The sequence below is a fragment of the Tyto alba genome, unplaced genomic scaffold (assembly GCF_018691265.1).
Source record: "Tyto alba isolate M040663 unplaced genomic scaffold, T.alba_DEE_v4.0 Super-Scaffold_19, whole genome shotgun sequence".
Taxonomy (NCBI): Eukaryota; Metazoa; Chordata; class Aves; order Strigiformes; family Tytonidae; genus Tyto; species Tyto alba.
The window spans coordinates 6635404-6656973 of record NW_024881281.1 but is presented as its reverse complement, the minus strand read 5'-3'; the positions used below and the strand labels follow the sequence as shown (position 1 = coordinate 6656973).

General features: G+C 38.9%; 1 protein-coding gene across 5 annotated transcripts; it reads left to right on the top strand.

Annotated features, from left to right (window-relative positions):
- The first annotated feature begins 55 nt into the window (after window positions 1-55).
- Window positions 56-18071, top strand: CRK (CRK proto-oncogene, adaptor protein). Of its 5 annotated transcripts, none has more exons than XM_042791710.1 (4): window positions 56-442; window positions 8311-8846; window positions 11732-11835; window positions 14702-18071. In XM_042791710.1, exons 1-4 carry the CDS (start codon window positions 199-201, stop codon window positions 14838-14840), a joined length of 1023 nt encoding a protein of 340 aa, XP_042647644.1. In that variant the 5' UTR covers window positions 56-198; the 3' UTR covers window positions 14841-18071. The 5 variants fall into 5 exon arrangements, 3 of the variants coding, with proteins under 3 accessions (XP_042647644.1, XP_042647642.1, XP_042647643.1); XR_006165241.1 differs by having other exon boundaries at window positions 133-442; window positions 11729-11894; window positions 14703-14737; XR_006165242.1 differs by lacking the exon at window positions 14702-18071 and adding an exon at window positions 13661-14696 and having other exon boundaries at window positions 133-442; window positions 11729-11894.
- The last annotated feature ends 3499 nt before the right edge of the window (window positions 18072-21570 follow it).

The window sequence follows — 21570 nt, the reverse complement described above, 5'->3', positions numbered from 1 at the left end:
GAGATGACGTCACACATCCCCCCCCCCCCCTCGTCTCCCGCGTGCGGTCACATCCGGTACGTCAGGGCAGGGCAGGGGCCGCCATTTTGGGTGGCAGGGCTGGGCGCGGAGCGGGGCACCGCGGGCGGCGGCGGCCCGCGGTGTGGGGGGGGGGGACACACCGAGTGCGGCCTGCCTGCGGGCGGGCGGGCGGCTCCCATGGCCGGGCAGTTCGACTCCGAGGACCGGACGAGCTGGTACTGGGGGCGGCTGAGCCGTGCCGAGGCGGTGTCGCTGCTGCAGGGGCAGCGCCACGGGACCTTCCTGGTGCGCGACTCGGGCACCATCCCCGGCGACTTCGTGCTGTCGGTGTCCGAGAGCTCCCGCGTCTCGCACTACATCGTCAACAGCCTGGGGCCGGCGGGAGGCCGGCGGGCCTGCGGCGAGGGCCCCGGGGCCCCGGGTGAGTGACCCCCAGGGCCGGTGCTGTCCCCCCCAGCCCCTGCCGCCCCGGGGAGGGCAGCTGGGGCCGCCGAGCCCCCGGGCGCGCCGCCCCACGGGCGGTTCCGCTCTCCTCCCGGGCGTTGTTTCAAATCGTGAAGCTTTTTGTAGTGGAATTAAGTCGTGTTTTGCAGTTGGGGCTACTGACCGCGCTGAGCCGCCTGCTTGCACCTGCCTTCCAACCACCTAATACCGTAGTTAAACATATGCTGGAGTTGAGTGCTTATTGCAGCCCTCCTGAAAGATCCCGCTGCTGTAGCGCTCCCATATTCTTTTGTTTTCATAAACCAAATAACTGTAGTTACAGTTTTACAGGTAGATGTTTGCATGTCATCTCAGCTGGCGGCTGGTTCTGTGAAAGTGTCATCTAAAAGTCTGAATTCTGACAAAATAGTTTTGCATTAGAAGGCAGACTGTGAAGCTAAATTTCAAGTCACGAATCAAAGTATTATGTGGGTAGTTTAAGTAGTGGGAACTCTTCAGGAATATAAAGGCAGTTGTTCCTTTAAATCAGATATGGAGTTCAATTTTTTTATTCCTCTGTGTCCTGAAAGGGAAGGTTTGCTATTATTCTGTATCAACCTAACATCGAATATGAAAACGATGTTTCTAAGGGTAGTGCTTATAGGGCAGAAGATACTGATTGTGTCAGAGGAAAAAGTGTAGCATGAGAAGGAGCATTTCTGCAAGTACAAATGTAACTAAATGAACAAGAGGCCCAAGCAATGCAGTGTCCTTAGATGTATAAGAACGTGTGATACAAAGGCAGTGGAATCCCTGCAGGGGACATTGCTGAAGTTGGTAACAGAACTGCTCAAGTTTGGATATTAATGCTTGCAGAATGATGTGGGTGTATTGCTGGCATCTCAGGAACCACTAGATAATTTTGAAGTGTAGTAAACCTGTGTAATAAGAGATTTGGTGAACTTGTTTGGCAGAAAGTAAACAGTATAGGAATTGTTACAGAGACAGTCACTTTCTGATGTGGTTCTATTGTTGGAATAAGAGACCTATATTGGGAAGATGCAACAATACTTCTTATGGAAAGGATTTTTCAGTCTCCACGCAGACTGTAGTTGACTAAGAAGGAGATAACCTAAGAAAATTGTTCCTAATAGGTTTGCACCATTATATAGTAATGTCCCCTGCTCAGGGAAGCAATTCAAATTGGCAAATCTGGGAAAGTGTGAAGTCATCTTCTTTATCCCAGGCACCTACTACAGCTGCAGAGTGCACTCAAGTCACAGAAAACTTCACAAGGTAGAAGTTAAAGATGGCTCAATTCAACTGGAAGTAAAATCAGAAGTCATTACTGCCATGGATAGTGAAATGGTTTGCCACAAGATGTGTTGGATTCTCCGTTGTTTCATGTCTATGAAGACAGAGGTTTATTGCCATAGGTTTGCAGAGTCTTGGTGTGCGAAATGTTGAAATGCATGACTGGTGTTACATAGAGCAGAATAAGTTACCAGGATGGTTTGTTGTGGAACCCAGCCTAATAGGATTTTAAAGATAGTAGTGATAAAAATCACTGGAGTATGTATGCTTGTTGCTTCTGGGAAGTTCTTTTTCTGGAGAGAAACTCATCTCTGGAAAAAGTGTTTTACCTGTTAGTGTGGTATCACTTTAGTATGTAGCCATCCTAATTTTTTTATTGTGTTATATTAAGCTCAGTAACGTTTCTGGTTTTCTGTGGGCTGGCTGATCTTATGAATATTAAAACATTATGGAGTTTTGGTGTTCTTTTTAAAAATCACTAAATGCCCCTTAGGTAATTTTTTTCTGTTCTAAATGTTTATGTGTTTTAGAAGAGTAGCTGCTATTGTAGCTGTGTAGGCTGTTGGCACGCAGCCTTTTAATATATGTTAAAAATTTTAATTATGTTTTGGTTGGTATCTTGCTTTTTTTTTTTTTTTTTCCCTCCTGGATGTTATGAGGCTGATGCATCACTCCTGCACTACAGATACTCCTATGCAGAGATTTCAGTAGTTTTAAATAAATCATGCCTCCGTGCTCATATTGTTCTCTTTTCACACTCAAACCAAAGAAGGTGCGGGGGTGTGTGTATATTAAATTACACTTAAAGTGTAATTAAGTTTTTCTTTCAGAAAAAAGTAAGTGAGGAATTATTCAGAAATAAGTTCTGCAATGGGAGGGAGATGGTAGAGGACTGAAGGTGGTTTCACATTTGGATAGGAAAACTAATGCAGTAAATGAGGTAAATGTTTGCATATTGTCAGATTTATTGTGGTCAAGCTAAAACATCAGGAAGACCAACTTTACTGTGTTAATTGTATGGTATAGGTTTTTTAGCAATTGATTGTTTGGCAAATGCACACTTCTCACTGGGAGATCCGAGTATGCCAGATGAGGTTCTTAGGTTGATTTTTGTTAGCCTTAGTAAGTGTGTGCAAGTCATGATTGCTTTAACACTGATATGTGCAGGGGATACTGGGAACCCAACTTCAATACTGATTGAATGGGATGAGGAGCTTTGGCTTCCCTAATATAAAAAGCCGTAGTATCACAAAAATGTGATACTTTCTTCCATTTCTAAAGTATAAAATAAACTTGCCAACTTTTTGTTAAATTCATGTTATGCTTGATATGCTGCAGTTTCTAACTTCTTGCAGGTGATTTTTCAGCATAAGGAAAAAAGAATTTAATAGAACTTCTCAAAATAGCTACGTCTTCCTGAAATGTTTTAAGGCTGTTAAAAGAAATAGGATAAATCATTATTATGGGAAAGAAAAACACTCTGTTTCCAGTGGAGATGGAGATTAACAACTGAATTGGAATTAGGGTATATTTTGTGATGAAATATCACAGTCACGGGATAAAGAAATCCCAAACGAGACAAAGCACTCCATGCAGGCATTAGTGTGGTAATGGACAATAGATGAAATATTTAAATACATCATATGATTGCAATTTGACATATGAGTCTGGGATAAAAATGTATGATATGCACTAAAACAAAATGCCTAAAATATCTAAAGAAAGATATGCGTTCTATTGAAAGTACAGTGTAATAAAGCCAGAAACCTTATAGTGTTGTAAAATTTTTATATCTCTAAGGTAGGAAAGTATGACAGATATAGTGTAGAAGGTGGTGTTTTCACCAACTATGCATTTTAAGACCGTGCTGCTTAACTTACACTTCTGAATCACTTCCATTGTGATTTAAAAAAATCAGACTGTACTTCCTGGAATCATGTAATATTTACATAATGATATCCATACTCTATATGTATTGCTTTATATATGTGTGAGCAGTATGATTTAACTCTGACAGTTGGGATTTTTTGGGGGTGGGTTTTGTTTGTTTGGTTTTGTTTTTTGTTTTTTTTTTTTACATTAAGACCTTAAAATGCAGACTCTTGGAAGCTTGAAAAGTGTATGCATTAGACACCTACTTTTCTCTCGTTGCCTGGTTATCTGCAGAAATGACAGTATGTAAGTTCTATAAGAATATTCTACTGGTGTGCTTAGAGCTCTTCTCAGGAGCCAGTGAGTGGGGTCTTACTGTTTTTATAGAGTGTTCATGGGTACTTGTTTTGCTCAGGCGTGAGTAGGGAGGTACTTAAAGGGGAAAAGGTGTCCCTGTGGGGGTGGGGGAAGCACACAGGCTGGAATGTGATGCCTTCATAGCAGAGTTCCCATGTGCTCCAGGAGAAAACTGGTTTACATTGCTGTGATGCCTTACTTTGAAATGAGAGCCTTGTGTTGCGGTACCATGCATGATAAGGACAGCTTTTCTTGCCCAAAACATGCTTTGTAAGTTGAGGGTGAGGAGAGGGGTGCCCTTACAGACTAGCTCTAGAAACAAAAATGAAAACCTGTATTTCTGTGAGGTCCTTCCTGCCCTGAAATGGAAACCTTACCAATGCTTAGGAATAAAGGGAAAACTGCCTAGTGGCACCAATATAATTGGAATGAAGAGAGAAATGTAAAAACTCTGAGACGTCTGAGAAAGTGAGACGTTGCTTTGTAGTTACGCCACCTGCCCGCACTCTCAAGAAGTAGAATATTAGGTGTTTTATATCTCTACTTCCTCAGTATCTGTACAATATTTAAAACATATATAAGTGATCTTTTCCAGACCGACACGAAGCCAACGCAGTAAGAGAGTGTTTTGTCAGGAGGGAATGTGCGTCATAAACAGAGAACTTACAGGGTCCAGATTTGAAACTTTCTTTAATTCTGGGACACTTTGAACTTTAACTCTTTTCTCACCTTCCTGAGAACAGAGGTTCCACTAGCTATTCTGACATGCTGAAATGGATGGAGTCAGGTTAAGTCCTAGCACAGATGGAGCTAGGATGGAGTAAGTAAGAAAGATGATACTCAGCCCTTTGTGCTTCTCATTCAAAGGAGTCATCTTACAGAGCTGAGTGGTGCTGCTGGTAGAGGTGCAAGCCGAACAGCTCTTCTTTCTTCAACTGTGCAGAGCTGGGGAGAATGGAAGATAATTTCTAGTACTCCAGTTGTCCAACTTTAATAGGAAGTGACTAAAGTTCATCCAGTAGCTAGATTTACCTTCACACGACTTCTCCTCTTCGTGAGAGCCCTCAGAAGATGCGGACAATGTGCTGCTCAAACTTGTGTCTTCAAGAAAACTGTCCCAGAATCATGAAGGAAAATAGCTCTACATCTCCAAAAAACCACTTGCCTTGTTGCTGTAACTTTTTTTTTGTGGTAGATCTTGCCTTAATTTTTCCATTGATCTGCAGGTATGAGAAGTGTTGCAGTTCAAACAAGAAGCTGAAGAATTCCTCTGAGCCTGAAATCTGTTAATCATTTCATTATAGCAGGGAATGACAAAACTTTGAAGGCCATAGTGAATAGAATTATTTCCCTGCTACGTAAGTGATCACGCAGCTCATTACTTTGTAGCTGAATAAGAGTATACACAAAAGACTTAAACTGAAGGAAAATCTACCACTTGCCTGGTAAGGTGTAGCTGTATTTTATTTCCAACATGTGTTTTTCTAATTGTGACTTTCAACTTTTTTATCCTTTTTATGTCTATTTTAACTGAACTTAGAAGTCTTCTATTTAAATTCTCCAGACAGTGCCCAGGTTGCTGCCTTTCTGTTCTTTGGTAATTGATTTGGATTAAGCATGTAGATTTCTTGTTGCAAAGAGGTTTTCCAGACTTGGGATTTTTGTAGCTGCCTTATGTGTTTTGTTTGTTTTTTTTTTTTTTTTTTTTTTTTAATAAAAAACCACCAAAAGCATCAAAAGTGCATGTGGTATTATGGGAGTGTTCTCTCTGTGAAGATAATGTCTCCTTTCTGCTGCTTATCTGTTTGTCCTTTCAAAGATTGCATTGATCTTTCTGATCCTAGAATGTACTTGGAGGGTCCGTGTTCTCTCATTCGTCAGTTGTGCACAATGCCTTTTAGAATGTGTTTGCCCAGGATACAGTACACTGATTTCAGTCACTCCTTTCCCATCCATAAGGTTCCAGTGGACTTTCCTCTTAGAGTCCAACTCCGGCTTTATTCAGGTACATTTGGCAGCTCTTTCAGGCTGTTATGCATTAATTCAAGAGGGTGAACCTGTTCAAAGGAAAAAGACATATCAGAAAACCTCGTTCATCCTAGTGATGGTTTTGGTGCTGACAAGGCTGATGAATGTTACTGATGAACTGCTCATTTCCTAGGAGTTTTAAGATTTTTCTGTGTATGCTTACTTTGCTGGAAATAGTCTCCTAAGTCAGTTTGTATCAGGTTTTACAGAGGTAAATTTAGAGCTTTGGGCTCTAGATTTGTCGTGTGAAATAAGTTCCGTGTCAGTGAATTTATCTGAGATTTTCTCCATATGACTTCAAAGATCTTTGCTTCCCTGGTCCTCTTAGAGTTTTTATGACTTCTTTCTTTTGACATAAGTGTCTGCATGAGCCTCAATCTTTAAAGGTTCACATATAAAATAGTAGCAGATACATGCTCATGTTCTGTCACCAGCTCTCTTTGAAACATAAGGTCTATACCACTCGTTACAAAGCATGGTTTCGCGCTTCCAAAACTAGTGTAAGCACAGCATTCCAGATCATATTATATGTTTGTGTAGCGAACTTGAGCTGTTTTGAAGTAGTGTAGGGATACTGCCTGTCCAGCCAGAAGTCATCTCCTGTGAGACCACAGAGCTAAGAACTGCCACTGAGATGAAGTTCCAGAGTTCTTGCTAAGTCTAGAGCTGTAAGTTACATCTCATCATCAAAAGTTGAGGGGGTTTTGCATCTTCTCAGCATTATGCTTTGGCAGAATAAGGTGGAATCTTACTTCACTTTCCATGCTGGGTTCATATTTCTTACTGATATTTACATTAGCCTTATCTCTTGGTGATGCCAGTTTGTGTTCTGTAATTTTTTGATGATACTACTTTTGGGCTTTGGCTCATTGCATTTTTGCTCATTTCTTTTGGAAGTCTTTCAGGGCTGTTAATACATGTAAATATGCATTTTCTGATGACTTACTTCTGCTTCTTTGAATTTCCTGTAACTATCTTCACTAATGTTTGTGTTCCTTCAGGATACTTCAAAACTCACTTATGGGATGTTTGTCTGTGTCGATCTTATTGAATCTGCCCTTTTCTCTGTTAGAACCCCTTTTTGCTCTCTTGAAAGAACTTCTTGTAATGTTAGCTTTCCATGCTGACAGTGCTGCTTTGAAGGGGTTTTGGATCAGTGACAGCTTGAAGAATTCTGCTAGCTTTGTACTTGAGAGCTTAGTCTCGGAACTGTTAGATATTCCCTGCAGAGAAACAGACTTGCAAAGTAAGCATCTCTTTCTTGCTGAAAGAGTTACTCATTAAAGCATAAATCTTTTCCTCTCCACTACCCTCCCCCAGCCTTCCACAATTCTTCCCATAACTGATTACACAGTGTATGGTGCATGGTAGAAATAGAACATCATGCATATGTTTTTCCCCAGCTGAGCCTGAAGAACATAAAATGGAAAAAAAGCGCAGCATGCAGATTGAAAACTGAAAGGGGTATCTGCACTTCGATACTTCTAATGACTTGAATAAGAACATCATCTGTATTTTAGTGTATTTGAGGCTCAGAATTATAGTTTAGCCTTCATCTGACAAATATGGCAAAGAAACTACAAGACTTGAGATTACAAGACTGAATTATACCCATTATGAAAACATATGTTGTTGCTTTGCATTGCATAAGATATACATAATTTTCTCTAATGGTACCTTTTATCAAAATGAAAATTAACTTCATTTGTTCATTCACATAAATTGTTTGCTGATGTGCTAAGCAGTTTTCTGTAGTGTCCACACCTTTAACCCAAGATACATTACAACAGGTAAATAACCATCACTGCAATGTTGTCCTTTTGAAATAACTTTGAACTGCAAAATAGAGTTTAAAACAAAACAAAACTTCCTTGGAATTGTACTAAAATGTCATTTGCTTCCTAGGTTTATAGTATAAAAATAGGAAAAAGGGAGTTGTCTGTTACTGAAAGTTGTACAGGCTCCTGAGCAACTCAGATGTACTGAACATTGTCTGTTGGGTCCATATAACACTTGAGGAAACAAGATATTTTTACCCTAATTTGTCAAGTTTGGCAGTGCCAAACAATTTCTTTTTTCTTCTTTGACAAAATCTTTAAAAATATAACTGTTCTCACAGTCATTGTAGTGCTGTTTTTGAATATAAGTACACAGAAGAGTTGAATGTGATGAATGTTGGTCTAAAGATGATAAAATTCAATATCAAATTATTTATCTGTGAATGTCTTCTCAGATGTTTAATTGACAGTTTTAACTGTTGTATGCTCTCTTTGACGTATTGCCTTCTTCTTTCAGGGTTGAATCCCACCAGATTTCGAATAGGTGACCAAGAGTTTGATTCTTTGCCATCTTTACTGGAATTCTACAAAATACACTATTTGGACACTACAACCTTGATAGAACCCGTTTCCCGATCCAGGCAGAATAGTGGCGTTATCCTCAGGCAGGAGGAAGCAGAATATGTGCGAGCTCTCTTTGACTTTAATGGAAATGATGAAGAAGATCTTCCATTTAAGAAAGGAGACATACTGAGAATCCGGGATAAACCTGAAGAGCAATGGTGGAATGCAGAAGACAGCGAAGGAAAGAGGGGAATGATACCTGTTCCTTACGTCGAGAAGTATAGACCTTCCTCTGCTTCAGTATCTACTCTGATTGGAGGTAACCAGGATAGTTCCCACCCACAACCACTGGGTGGGCCGGAGCCAGGGCCCTATGCCCAGCCCAGCATCAACACTCCGCTCCCTAACCTTCAGAATGGCCCTATTTATGCCCGGGTTATCCAGAAGCGAGTCCCTAATGCCTACGACAAGACAGCCTTGGCTTTGGAGGTACATAATGGGCAAAACTTAGAAAGAAGAGATCTGTTCAAGGGATTTCCCTTTCAATCACATTTTAGTTTTGTAGGAATAAGAAAGGGAAAAGCATTGTAATACTGGTTTTACATCATGATTAATAAGTTATAGATAAAGGTGTTTTTTTTTAATGAATGAGTGACTAGAGTCACTTGTAGACTAGTTTGATCATTACAGCATGTTTAGGTTACTGAACCAATATCATGTCTTTTGTCAAACATCACTAACATAAGTGTTTCCCCATCTATGTTTTCACTTCTGAAGCCTTAATTTTAGGGGGGGAGGAAGAGGGAGCAGTTCACAAATTGTGTGTCTGAACCTGTGTTCCCTGTGGCTTGCCTCACCCCGATCTTTAAAAAGTGTGCTGGATTATTTGTTATTTGTTTGTTTGTTTTTCCCAATCTGTCAGCAGTTTAAAAGCAATCAGTGAAAACATTGATAGTCACTCTAAAATTACACAGACTGAGATGATGATCACACACAGGGTTTTATTGTAACATCTTGACCTCAAGCAGATTACTTTGGCTTTTAGTTTGTGAAGCAGGAACATATATTGTGATTAATTAGGGAGATCTAGTGTAAAGCAGTGATTGATGGAGTATGATTTGTAATAAAGCAGTGAGTTTCCCTAAGGTTGATTGACTTCCTGATATGATCAAGTACTTGTACATGCCCTATTTTTTTTTCCCTCTTAACAAGGAGACTAGAATGCTCTATCTCTACACATCAGATAGTTATCCAGCAAGTTACATTTGAGGAAATTGAGACTAAGGTATTCTCAGTGGCAGACCTTTGCCTTAGGATGATATGTAAATTGTATCCTTTTAATTTAGGCTTTCTTTGAGCTAAAGGCTCTGGAATTTCCTGATACCTAATTGACTTCCTGTTTATATAACATTTTAAGTACTTGGGAAAAAACAGTTTCTGTGCTGAGTCAGAGCATCTCCTCTTCACTCTCAAATACTTAATTTAATTGTGCAGAGCACAAAAGGCACTTCAGTACTTCAGTGATGTGGCAACTATAGGTATGTGTCTTTAGTACAGGATTGGCAAATGCAGCACATTCTTCAGATCTGATAATTGATGTACAACCTGGGAGATGTGACATTTCTCTGCTGTAGGTAAAAATTTGTCTAGGGAAGCAATGTAAATGTGTTCTGAGTTTCTATACTTTCTGTTATATTTTTGAATCAAAAGAGAGCCAGGAAATAATAGAATGTAAATTTTGGGGTTGGGAAGCATGTATAGAAATTTATGCCAACTTGTCAGATTTTGGGGAAATGTGCAAAGATTTTAACTTTCAGACTTTCATGCAGCCTAAAATGCTGTCTCTTTCCCTTTTTTTTTTTTTTTTTTTTTTTCTTCACCCAGTTACCTCCTGGAGCTTGGAAATATTCCTGAATGTCATTGTTGACTGTTGCAATTACCAGATGTTAGATTTTCTTTGAGCCACTGGATATTATGTTGTGGCATATTTATCAAAACCTTTTGCTTTTCCTACTGGATTTCATTTTTAAGCTTTTATTTATTGGTGTACTACTAGTGTTCTCTTAAGCTTAACTTTACATTTTATTTCACTTAAAACAGAACCCCACAACACTGCCCAATTTACAGTTCGGTAGCATGGAGTGAAATAGACAGTGGGAAAATACCGATAATCCAGGCTATCATAAGCAACTTTGAGTGAAAGCAAAGTCCTTTACATGCTGAAGAACATTTTGTGAGTGCCATGGCTGATCTTCTGTTAGTTCAGTCCTCTTCACTAAAACTCACATGATCCATCAAGTATTCTGTGCTTTAGAAAGCGTGGTTTCATGGAGAGTATCTCTCCTGAGCTGGCTTGCACCACTAGTGTCTTTTACGATAATAAGCTGGATAGCTGAAGTGTTTGGGAGGTGGAAACTGAGAAGTGTGTAGGCTCAGCTCCTCTGTGTGAGGATGTAAATAAGATTTAAAGTGTCTTTCTACCTTTGTATTAGAACAATGGCTTTTGTAGGCCTTGTAAACTTATTTAAATACTTACTAGTTGACACGTTGAACCTCTTAGGATGATCTGTACTCATCTTGCTACAGCCCTACATTTAAGAAAGGCAATAATAGTGGTGGTTCTTTATTCTGTGTATAATACTGGGAATTTTAGTTTTAAAATGTGAGCCATTTATCACTATTTCTAGTAGGCTTTCCTAGCTTCTTTGCAGCTTTTATCATTTTGAATCACAATGTTACTGAGTTGCTTTCAATGTCTGTACAGGAAAAAATAGCAATATGTACTTTCCTTTCTCCGTTTTTCTTCAGCCTGTCTATCAAAGTACTGTTTCTTGTTGTCTCCTTTCACATTCCCTTTCACTTCATGGTGTTGCTTCTCTGTTTATTTAGAGATCTCTTCCTTAGATAACTTAGTAGAAAGCATTACGTAAATCTTATCAGTCTGTTTTTGCCCAGACCTCTTAATAACGATATATATATAGAAAGTGGGATTCTTTCCAAATGAAAACTCTTATCCTTAAATCTGGCAATATTCATGGGTGGGGGTGGATCCCACTGTTTCCCTTAGGAAAATAGATTCTTAACATCAAACATTTTTGGCCCAAACTCCAAACAGCATCTGTACTGTTCTATTATTTTTAAACTGACATGGTTTTGAAGAGCTCAGGGAAGGAGGATCAGAGCAAATGATGTTCTAATAAAGGCTGTGCTGTATTATGGAAAAAAGATTCAGCAGGAGAAGATAACTTTTATGTTGCTTGTAAGTGGACCTATTCAAAAAGTTGTCAGTCTATATTAATGAGGAGAAGAGGGAAGATTGATGTCATGCATGACTCTGAGATGGATCGATTTATTTTTTTTCTTTGTAACAGTAGCAGAACTCTGCCATCTTGACCTTACCAAAGAGGAGTACATGGAATAAAACCACAGCATACAGAGGTCTTCACATGAACCTTCAGTTTTGCTTTGAAACATATGGGATATATTTAATTTTAAAACTTCTGATGAAGACTGAGACAAATCTGGCTTTATAGCAGGGTACAGTGTTGTTCTTGAGGGGCTGTGCTTGGTGGGATGATGCACGACAGACTACTGGTACCATAAGTCAGCATTAACAGTGATGAGAATTCAGAGAGAACATCCATTTCCAGTCTAAATGTTTTAAAATTCCAGCACTTGTAATAATGACTAATGTTTTTGAAAGGTTTTCTGTATTGTCTTCAGAAGAGTATTGGAACTATAGATTAATACACAGAGTTTTGAAGCAGATCTAGAAAGATATGTAAGCTATTAAGGAATTAATGGAGCCATGTTACTAAGCTGGCATTTGTGAAATGATCCATGGTTACTTAGTCCTGCTTTGATAGGTGTAAAGATATATATATATATAGAGAGAGATAGATAGATATAGATGTAAAAATTAAATGTGAATGAGAGATTGTATCAAAGAGTAGTTGCTAAATGAAATTACTGTAACTGTAAAAAAGGAATATTTAAACTCAGAGGTCTTTCTTTTAACAATTATTGAAATGGACATTTCGAGTGTAGCTTCTTACAGTAAGGAGAATGAATAAATGGGTGTTGCTTTGCCGCAATGACTCTAAAACACCCCTGAAGAACAAACAGCTACAGGATGCTTCTGGGAGTGAGGGACTGTCACAAGTATCCCATATTTAACTCATTATCTTACACTGTTGAACTTACCTTTTGCAGGTGAGTTTGTCATAAGGTATTCAAGATATACTACTTCATGCTCACATAGAGTTTATGATACTCAATTAAGAGCAGAGGCCAGCAGTCTAAGAAAAATATCTTGCAGATAGCAAGCTTAAGTTCAATTTGTGCTTTTTCTTTCCTGGTGGGTTGGAGGTTATGTACTTTTCTGTTGAAGGCTGATACGTATATTATATCCAGGTCTGAAGCAATTTAAAATTATCTAGGGTAGTGTTCTTGTAATGGTTGTGATTAGGAAATAAGATTTTCCGCTTCTAGTATTGTCACACTTAATCTTATCCTTTTTAAATTATAGCTGATATATTGTTTTGGTCAACAGAGGAGTTTTATTGGTACAACCCCCCAGTGATTATTAGCAGTAGCAAAATTATACATACTGCTTGATTAAATTCCTAAAGAGCTGAAACTAGCATTCAGTAGTCAAGGAAGGCTTTCTTTTTGCCTGTAGCAAATACATAAAAAGATTTTCTTCTAAATATGACTCATTTTAAATGTCTATACTAATAACTACAAAAGGAAAAAATAAAGCTACAGCAAGTGTCCCAAGCGTGTGCCTCTCATTACCAGATAAGTAATCATCAGAGATATGGGAAGCTTAATTAAATGTCCATGTAGTGGTTTGAATTTATGAAGTGTTTAAAAGCTGTTCTGGCAAAAGATTGCAAGTGATTAAAACCTGTAAATTTAATGGAGACTGGCAACTTCTTAAATAGTTTTCCTTGTTCTTCATTCACTGCCTGGAAAGTGAGAATAATGAGATTCTGTTCTGGATTAATTTGAAACAGTGATGAGCATCTGTGTAAACTAGTAGCTGTATATTCAGTGAATTCCAGGATGAAATGCAGTAAGGCTTGTGGCCATGCCTTGAGGGTTTATTTACAGTATTAGTGACAGAAAACAGAGTATATCTGTGACCCGGGAAGAATTCTGAAAACTGTTGTATGTTACTTGTAAATAAGATTATTGATAAAATTCTATATGGAGGGGTAGAAGTGGGTAGACGGCATTTCAGCGTTGCATTTGTTAACTCTCCAGTGACTGTCTTTACAATGTAAATTGTCCTTTATTAGGTTGTATAAGTGCTACTTCATTAAAGTACCGTTCAAGATTCAACAGTTAGGTACTGATTAGACCTAGACTGGTGGCCTCAACTTGAACTACCTGACTGCACAGCCTTGGGAAAGTGACTGCTATGCAGTTTTCCACCTTTGTCAAAGGGAGACAATACCTTTAGAATTGGTTATGTGACTACTGGGGTGGAGATTAGAATATGAGATATGCTCCTGGGCTTTTATTTAATGTAGTAGATTAGAACTGGATACTTTCAAACTAGGGCATATTGTTTCATCAGTCCGTAGTAACCATTATGTTCTTTTCTAGCCAAACAATTTGAGTATAAGAGAAACAGGGCATCAATTGTCTTTACTATACACGTGGAATTTATGTGAGAAATCCATGGTGAGCAGGGCTGAAATACCATCTGGCCTTGTCTCTGGTAGTGGCTAGCTGCAGATGCTCAGAGTAAGAACTGTGCAGCCTTATGGCAGTACCTCTTATTACCTCCACCACTACACTTCCTCTGTGTATTCTCTCAGTGTTTTATAATCTGTGGTTATACATACATATATATATATATGTATGTATGTATATAAGCTCTTGCTTATCCTGAACTTTTTCAATACTACCTGAAAAGCACATAGTGGTATTTCAAAATGAAGGATCTGTTTAGCTTGCAGATTAGTGTTCACTTTGTACACCTCCCTTAATGAGGTTGTTGATGAAGTATAAGCAAAGTGCAAGCCTCTGTCAGTTCAGCAAGATGGACTTATTGTGATACCAGCTGATGTCAAGTCCCAAGAGTGCTCTGAAAAATTGGTGTTGGATGGCAGGCTCTTCAGTTTAGGCAGTTCTCACCTAATCTAGGTACACTTCTTTCTCTCTCTACTTTCTTCAGGTTGGGTCGTAGACTGGTGTATCAAAAATGGTCAAGACTAAAACTACTTTTTATAGAAGTGTATCTGGCACACTTGGGTGATATGATACCAAAGGGGAAGGGTAGCAGCTCATCCTACGTGTTTTTATGAACTGTAACGCTTATTTCTTACCCTGCAGGTCGGTGAGCTGGTAAAGGTCACAAAGATTAATGTGAGTGGTCAGTGGGAAGGAGAATGTAATGGCAGACGCGGCCACTTTCCATTCACACATGTCCGCCTGCTGGATCAACAGAATCCTGACGAGGACTTCAGCTGAGTGTGGCTCAACAGTTGCGCTTACAGATGGGAACAATCTCAACTTGTTTTATTGCAGATGCCATCAAGACTATGTTCCAACAGATGTTGAAAGCGGTATTGCTTGTATAAGCATTCTGATAACCTGCAAACCCCTGGGACTGAACACCACCATTCCTTAATCGAGGGTCATGTAATTCAGGGTACGACAGTAGATAACTTGTGTGTCAAGTGGCAGAACTAGTACGTGATTATAGGTTGTAATGCCTGCTTATGTCCATGTGCACAGCAGACTGGACCTTGCCAGCAGCAGCAGTTGGAGAAAGCAGTAATGTAGATGTTATGATAACATTTATAGCTCTCTCCGGTCCCATTGCTTATGTTGCTTCTTCCTCAGGCAATGAACATCAACCTTAGACAATTCAATATATAGATAGAAATTTATCCTGGAGCTTTCTCCATTACTTTTTTTTTTTTCCCCATCCTGAGTTCTCTGTCCTAGAAAGGCTATATAGTACTTTGCATGGTCAGTTAACTATGCACAGTACAGATTTATGTAGAGTCCATTGGGGAGAGCATTATGATTTACAGATGCTTGCCATTTTAATGGTAAATGACAGGTCAAATCAACCTCGGAATTATAGAAGCTTGTGGACACTAGATTGATTTCTTCTGTACTGTTGATGCTTCAAACATAGCAGCTGATTTTAAAATAAAATTTCAATTAACACACCAATATCTCTTTTTATCCACAAATATAAGGCTTATGGAAGTGTAAACATCCATATCAGTGCTGAAAAATATGTGCATAGCACTTTAATGCATAGCTTTAAAGCAGTGTTTGATTCACTAAATATACTAAAATATTGACACTGCTTTCCAATAAAATTAAATTATATAGGGCCAGTTTTAATTTTTCTAGAGTTCTTCAATACTCCTATTGTACAATACTCTTACAGTACAAATCAGTGTCAAACATGGTGAACTGACAAACCAAATATTATTTTTATTTTAAAGTTATTCTGGGAACTCTTTTGGTTTTAATTCCCATCTGTAAAATATTTGATAGTGAATTCATGAGGATTTATTTTTAATAAACTAATGGAAAATACTTGTATGCTTCTGGATTGATTCTCAAAAGGCATAATAGAGTAAATATGGCTTCCTAGTTCATTATGAAAATCAGTGCATTGAATAGGTGGTATTATGCACTACTTGTTTTTGTTTTGTTTTTTTTTTTTTTTGTCTGTTCTTCTAATTATCTGGTTTTCTCTAACATAAATCAGAATGGATTCAGTAAGTTTTGTAAACTGAAATTAAACACTGAAGTAACTATCCCTTGCCTGTACCCTGGATTGTTTTCCAAGCACAGCACTCTAGTGACCAAACTTCAGCAAACAAATTTTGTAACTTTGACTACAGTGTAATCCATACAGAACAGTTTTCCTAAATAGTATCAAACAGAAAATGTTATTTTGGTTGATACAAACTATGTGACTAGAATGGCTCATTGGTTGTAAATGCTGCAAGGGCTAGTTCCCACTGCAAAGGCTGTTGCTGCAAGGCGCTGACCCGTACAACAGAATACTGGTAACACTTTACCTCAGAACTGTGTAACATGCTGGAAATTATAATATTTCTGTTATATTTAAGTACTAGTTGTTTTACTTCAAAACTAATCCATCAGCAAGTCTAATTTTCAGGTAATGGGCACTCGTTAATTCTGTAGACTAACGCCAATGTACATTAATCATACTTTTCCATCACCAATCTCAGAAGCACTACTGAAGATTATTAGAAAACTGACAGTTGTGACAGTGGTGTAAGAAGAATGGTAACAAAAGAACTGCAGTACCATTCTATCTTGGATTGCTATTCAGGTTGATATGCCAGTGATTGTGGGATCTCTTTTAGCTTAGTACAAAATTTACTTGGAGGAAAAAAGTTGAGAAACTAGGTTCTGTAACACATTGGTTTCTTTAAGGCTAATTTGCATTTTTCCTCTGACCTTGATATTTACTATGACTGATGTTTTATTTTTGTTTTTGTTTTTTTCCAATAGCTGCACTCTAAATAACAGACTTAACACTGAGTTTATCAGTTGCCCGTATATGCTTATATTTTTCTTCAGGTATTGCAAAAGAAGCATAATGAACTGTTTGTACTTAGAGTAACAGTTTGTTGTATTATTTTTCCAATTGCAGTTAATGAAAGCCCATATGTTTGTACCTTTCCAATCAGCAATTATTTTAAAATACCAAAAGAACGTTTTTCTGAGAGTTTTATTATGCAAATCTTGCCTTTTTAGTATGAAAGACATAAACTGAATTAACTAGCAAATACCCTGAAAACTTTGTAGATGTGTTTTTGTTAAGACTGTATAAATTGCGAATATTTGTATACTTTGAAAGAGGAAAAATAAAAAAGGAAACTTGAGGAGTCTTAATAGCTGCTGTTACACTAGAATCCTAAGTTCTTGTCAAGCAGTTTTTCTTAGTCAACTGATACATTAATGCAACTGTTTTCCACTCTTCAGTTCTAAGCTGAAATGTGATTTTGTTTCATAGGTGATAGAAATGAGTATGTTTGCATTTGGACAAAATAGACATTTCAACTTATCAAGCTCTTAAAGGAAAATAGGTAGAACATATGTTCATGAACATGTAGATTAAATCCTTTTGTGGCCTTTGTTTATCCTCTTCTATTTGTTCCCTCCCTTCTCCCTGATGCGTGAAAAAAAATCATTGCTAAGAATGTTGGTCACAATCTTTTGTCTCTACTTGGCTGTGTTTTGGTCTCTTGTGCATAGGCAGGTGTTAGAACGAGAATAATCATTTCTAGAAATACACCGTGAAAGCAGAATGCTCAATTACACTGTGTTCTTCTGGTGCATTTACACCCTATATCACACTAAAAAGTACAACTGGCTGCTATGGTTTTTTAATATATATTTCATTTTGGTAAACCCCAGCCTTTTTACTAATATTTGACCTGGTTAAATCTTGTTAATCTGTTTGAATTGTATTTGTTAATAATGAAAATATTTCTAATCATTCTAAAACACTTCATTTTGTTAATGGTTTTGGGGAAGGATTCTAACCAAACCAGTTTGAAGAAAAATATGAACATGTGCCATTGTATTATAACACTATCCACTTTCTTGACAGTTAAAGTCTTTTTTTTATTTTTTTGTAGCATGTAATGTATATGTTCATAGTACGTGAAGTAAATAAAAGTATAGCCAAAACTTTGACCTGGTGTCATTCTCAATCAGCCATCATTGGAATACTTGCATTTAATAATCTAAAAATAAAGCTGTAGCTGTGGCCCTTATTAATTGCCCATACTCATATGAAAACAAATGTAATGCCAGCAGACATAAGACACACCAAGGTAATTAAAACAATTTATCATCCAGCAAAATACAGCTTTTTTGAAACAAGGTGACTTTCGGTAATCAATGAGTTGCTTGAGTCAAGGGTGTGAGGGAGGAAAAGTATATTCTCACTGCAAAAGAGGACTCATGAGGAATGTTAAGATGGGACTTCATAGCTATTAATCTCACTTCTACCTACACAGATGTATTAGGAAGTCATTTAGGGATTCTTTGGATGTGTGTGTCTGGAAAGATAAAAAGCTGTTTATTCATGCTTAGAATTGTCAGTAAAAACATGCATTCAGTATACAAGTTAATACCAGCAAGAATCTCATACAGGAGTCTACTAATGGTTCAGAAGGACTTAGTGGAGAGCACTATTTCAGTGAAAGGCTAAGATGTGCAGTGTACTGTCAAGGGGTAAAGCACAGAAACTCAGGACCAGAATGATTATGTCCCATGTGGGAGAACATTTCTAATGTGACTCTGCATTGCACTCTATTTTGCCATTGTAATCCTTAAAAACGGCAAGGGAGCAGTGGCCTCTAGGCCCTCGAGGGTAACAGTCTTGATGGTAATACTGACCTGGAGCCAGCCAGTTTAATTTGGGGTGTACACCAAAGAACAGTTCTATCTCCACACCAGTGGGTTCCTTAGCTCAGCAGGGTGTGTGTGTTAATTTAATGGTATTCAAAACCCCTCAAAACATTTGTCCTTCTGGAGGTTCTTCCTAGTTCCACAGGCTTTTGCTGCATGGAAAAGGTCATGTTGTATGTTCCCGATTAAAAACACTACTTGCTTCACTGTCCATTGTTTCTAAAAGTATATGAGGGCCAGTCTTGATAATGTTAGTACTGCCATAATAATTTTCCTTGCTGGTAAGGGCAAGGACATAAGTTTTCTTAGTCACTCCATTGCAGTGGTGGCTCCTCGTAGTTTAGTTGATGCGTATTCAGTTGGCTGGCTGCTACAGAACTTTCTCAGTCAATACTGTTTCATGGAGTCTCCAAGCGGGATGTTGCTTGTTAAATGAGTGACTGCATTTAAGCCTACTGAGATACCAGCCAAGTTTTCCTGTTAAGTCTCCACACAATAATGATTATTCTATCAGATTCAGATGGAAAAAATTTAATTGTCATAGGTAAAAGTACTTCCCCAGCTTTGCTTCAGTGTTCATACAACTTTGCTGCAGCAGAGTTGCAATCCAAGAGTGCCTTTTAATTAGATTACCGGAGACAATTTAAGAGTTTGCTGCAGCCAAAAGGAAGAGGTTCTATATGCCCTTCCACACTGCCCTGACAGCCATGCCCTCCTGCTACTTAACCTCACACTGGTATTAGCAAAACTTCTCAGGAGGCTGATGTCACACACGGTTCATGCAGAAACCTACTGCCCCTCCTTTCCGTCTCCTTCCATCAATGGTTTTTGGATGCAGTAGCAGTTGAAAAAACTCATGTAAAAGTTGAGGGTGCAAAGGAGAAGCAAGGATTGCATCAACAAATTATGCTTTGAGTATTTTCCTGCATTAGACTGTTTACTCCTCAAACTTTGCCAAATCCCCAACCAACTTCCAAATATTTGCATGCCATCTGTAACAAGTGCATTCAAAAATATCTGAAGTGTTTAGACAATACACTGTAATTTAGCAAGTGTATCAAACACGTACCTCACTTTTAACAAATTATGCTTAAAGTGGCCTCGTTTATTTATGTTGTTGAGCTCTCTGTAACTTGAGTACTTGCTGAACATGAGGATCACAAAAAAGTTCCTAAATTGATACAAATTAATTTATTGTGCACAGCTCCCATATAAAATTAATCTCTGTTGCTGAAAAACAGGCTTTTATGGTCAAGAGTCATGAAGTGTAGAGGTGATGTGTTATCCTCACAATGAATTTTAGTATATTTACACAAATATATGGTGACTGTTTACTGCTGGCATCTTTGGGGTCCCTATCAGAACTGTTTTGGTAATGGTACTGTGTATTTACAAGCAGTTCTGAGGTAAAGGTATATAGTGATTCCAAATTTCAACAAAATCAGCATTTTCTGATCTTATTTCAACCAAATTGAAAACAGTAATTTTTTCCTAGACTTGACACATAATTTTCACCTTAGTCCAGACATGCTGTCTTTGTTTTTCCCTTTATGGAATTTAGACTAGAAAATCCTGAGATTTTAAGAAGAGTTGGGGCCCAAAATGTCTCATGGAAACAGACTACCAATTTTCTGGGTAGGCAAACAACGATATAAATATCGTTATATTTTTAAATTTATTTGTAAGAAAACCATGCAGTTATGTTATTTTTATACACCTTAAAACTCTTGTTCACCAACTGAAATAATGTGTTAAAATGAATCATGAGGCAATAAACCATTAAAAAAAGGGCTTTAAATGGTGCTTTAGATGTGTGCCCTCAGTCACATATCAGGAACGCATATCCGTGGGCACAATACAAATGAGTAAATAGGATACCTGACACTGTGTCCAAGAGGTGCCAGGGCCTGCTCACTCTCTGCTGTGTATCAAAAACTGCAAAGGTCTTTGTGCACTCCTACACCTCAGGAAGGCTGAGAATCTGTAGTCCCCTCATTCTAGGAGACACTGGAAAAAGAGATATAGACTTCATTCACAGCTACCCTGAGCAAATACTTGCAGATTAAATTTATGCCAGCCAAACATAATCCCTTTTAGTTTTCTCAAACCATTCTGATTTTGGAAACTGAGGTGTTACCTCAATTATTTAAGTATATGCACTATTTTTTCAGAATTATTCTGCAAGGAACCTGTGAAACATTCAATTTTAAGTTCTAGTTTTTCTAGCCTCTTAAAACTGTGAAATTATGATATGCTACATCAGACATAGCATTGGAGGTGATACTTTGCTTGAGTAAACACCCTGGAGAGATTGGAAGAAACCTGCTAAATTGGATCTTCTGCCTTTCACTCACTTCTAGATTCACCACGATGCACGGATCATACCCGGCGATTTGTACAAAAACACGCAGAGAGGTATTCAAACAGTACTGTCGGCAGCACGAACACGTTCCCTGAGAGAAAGCGATGCATTGAGGGAAATGCCATTCTCCCCGGGCACCCCCGGCCCGCGGCCTGGCTGGCGGCCCGCCCTCACGCGAGGCAGGGCTCCCCGCCAGCAGCCCCGCGGGGACCCGCCGCCCGCCCCCATCGCGCCATCGCTGGCCCCACGCTTCACTCCTCCACCTGCCCTAGAACGACGGCGCCCTCTCGGTCGCGGCGCCGCCACAACCGGGCGGGGGGAGCGGGCGGCCGCGGCCCCCGCCACCCCCGGGCTGCCGCCTCCCGCCGCCGCCGCCCCAGCCCCCGCCTCCCGCCCGTTGCCAAGGAGCCGCCGTTG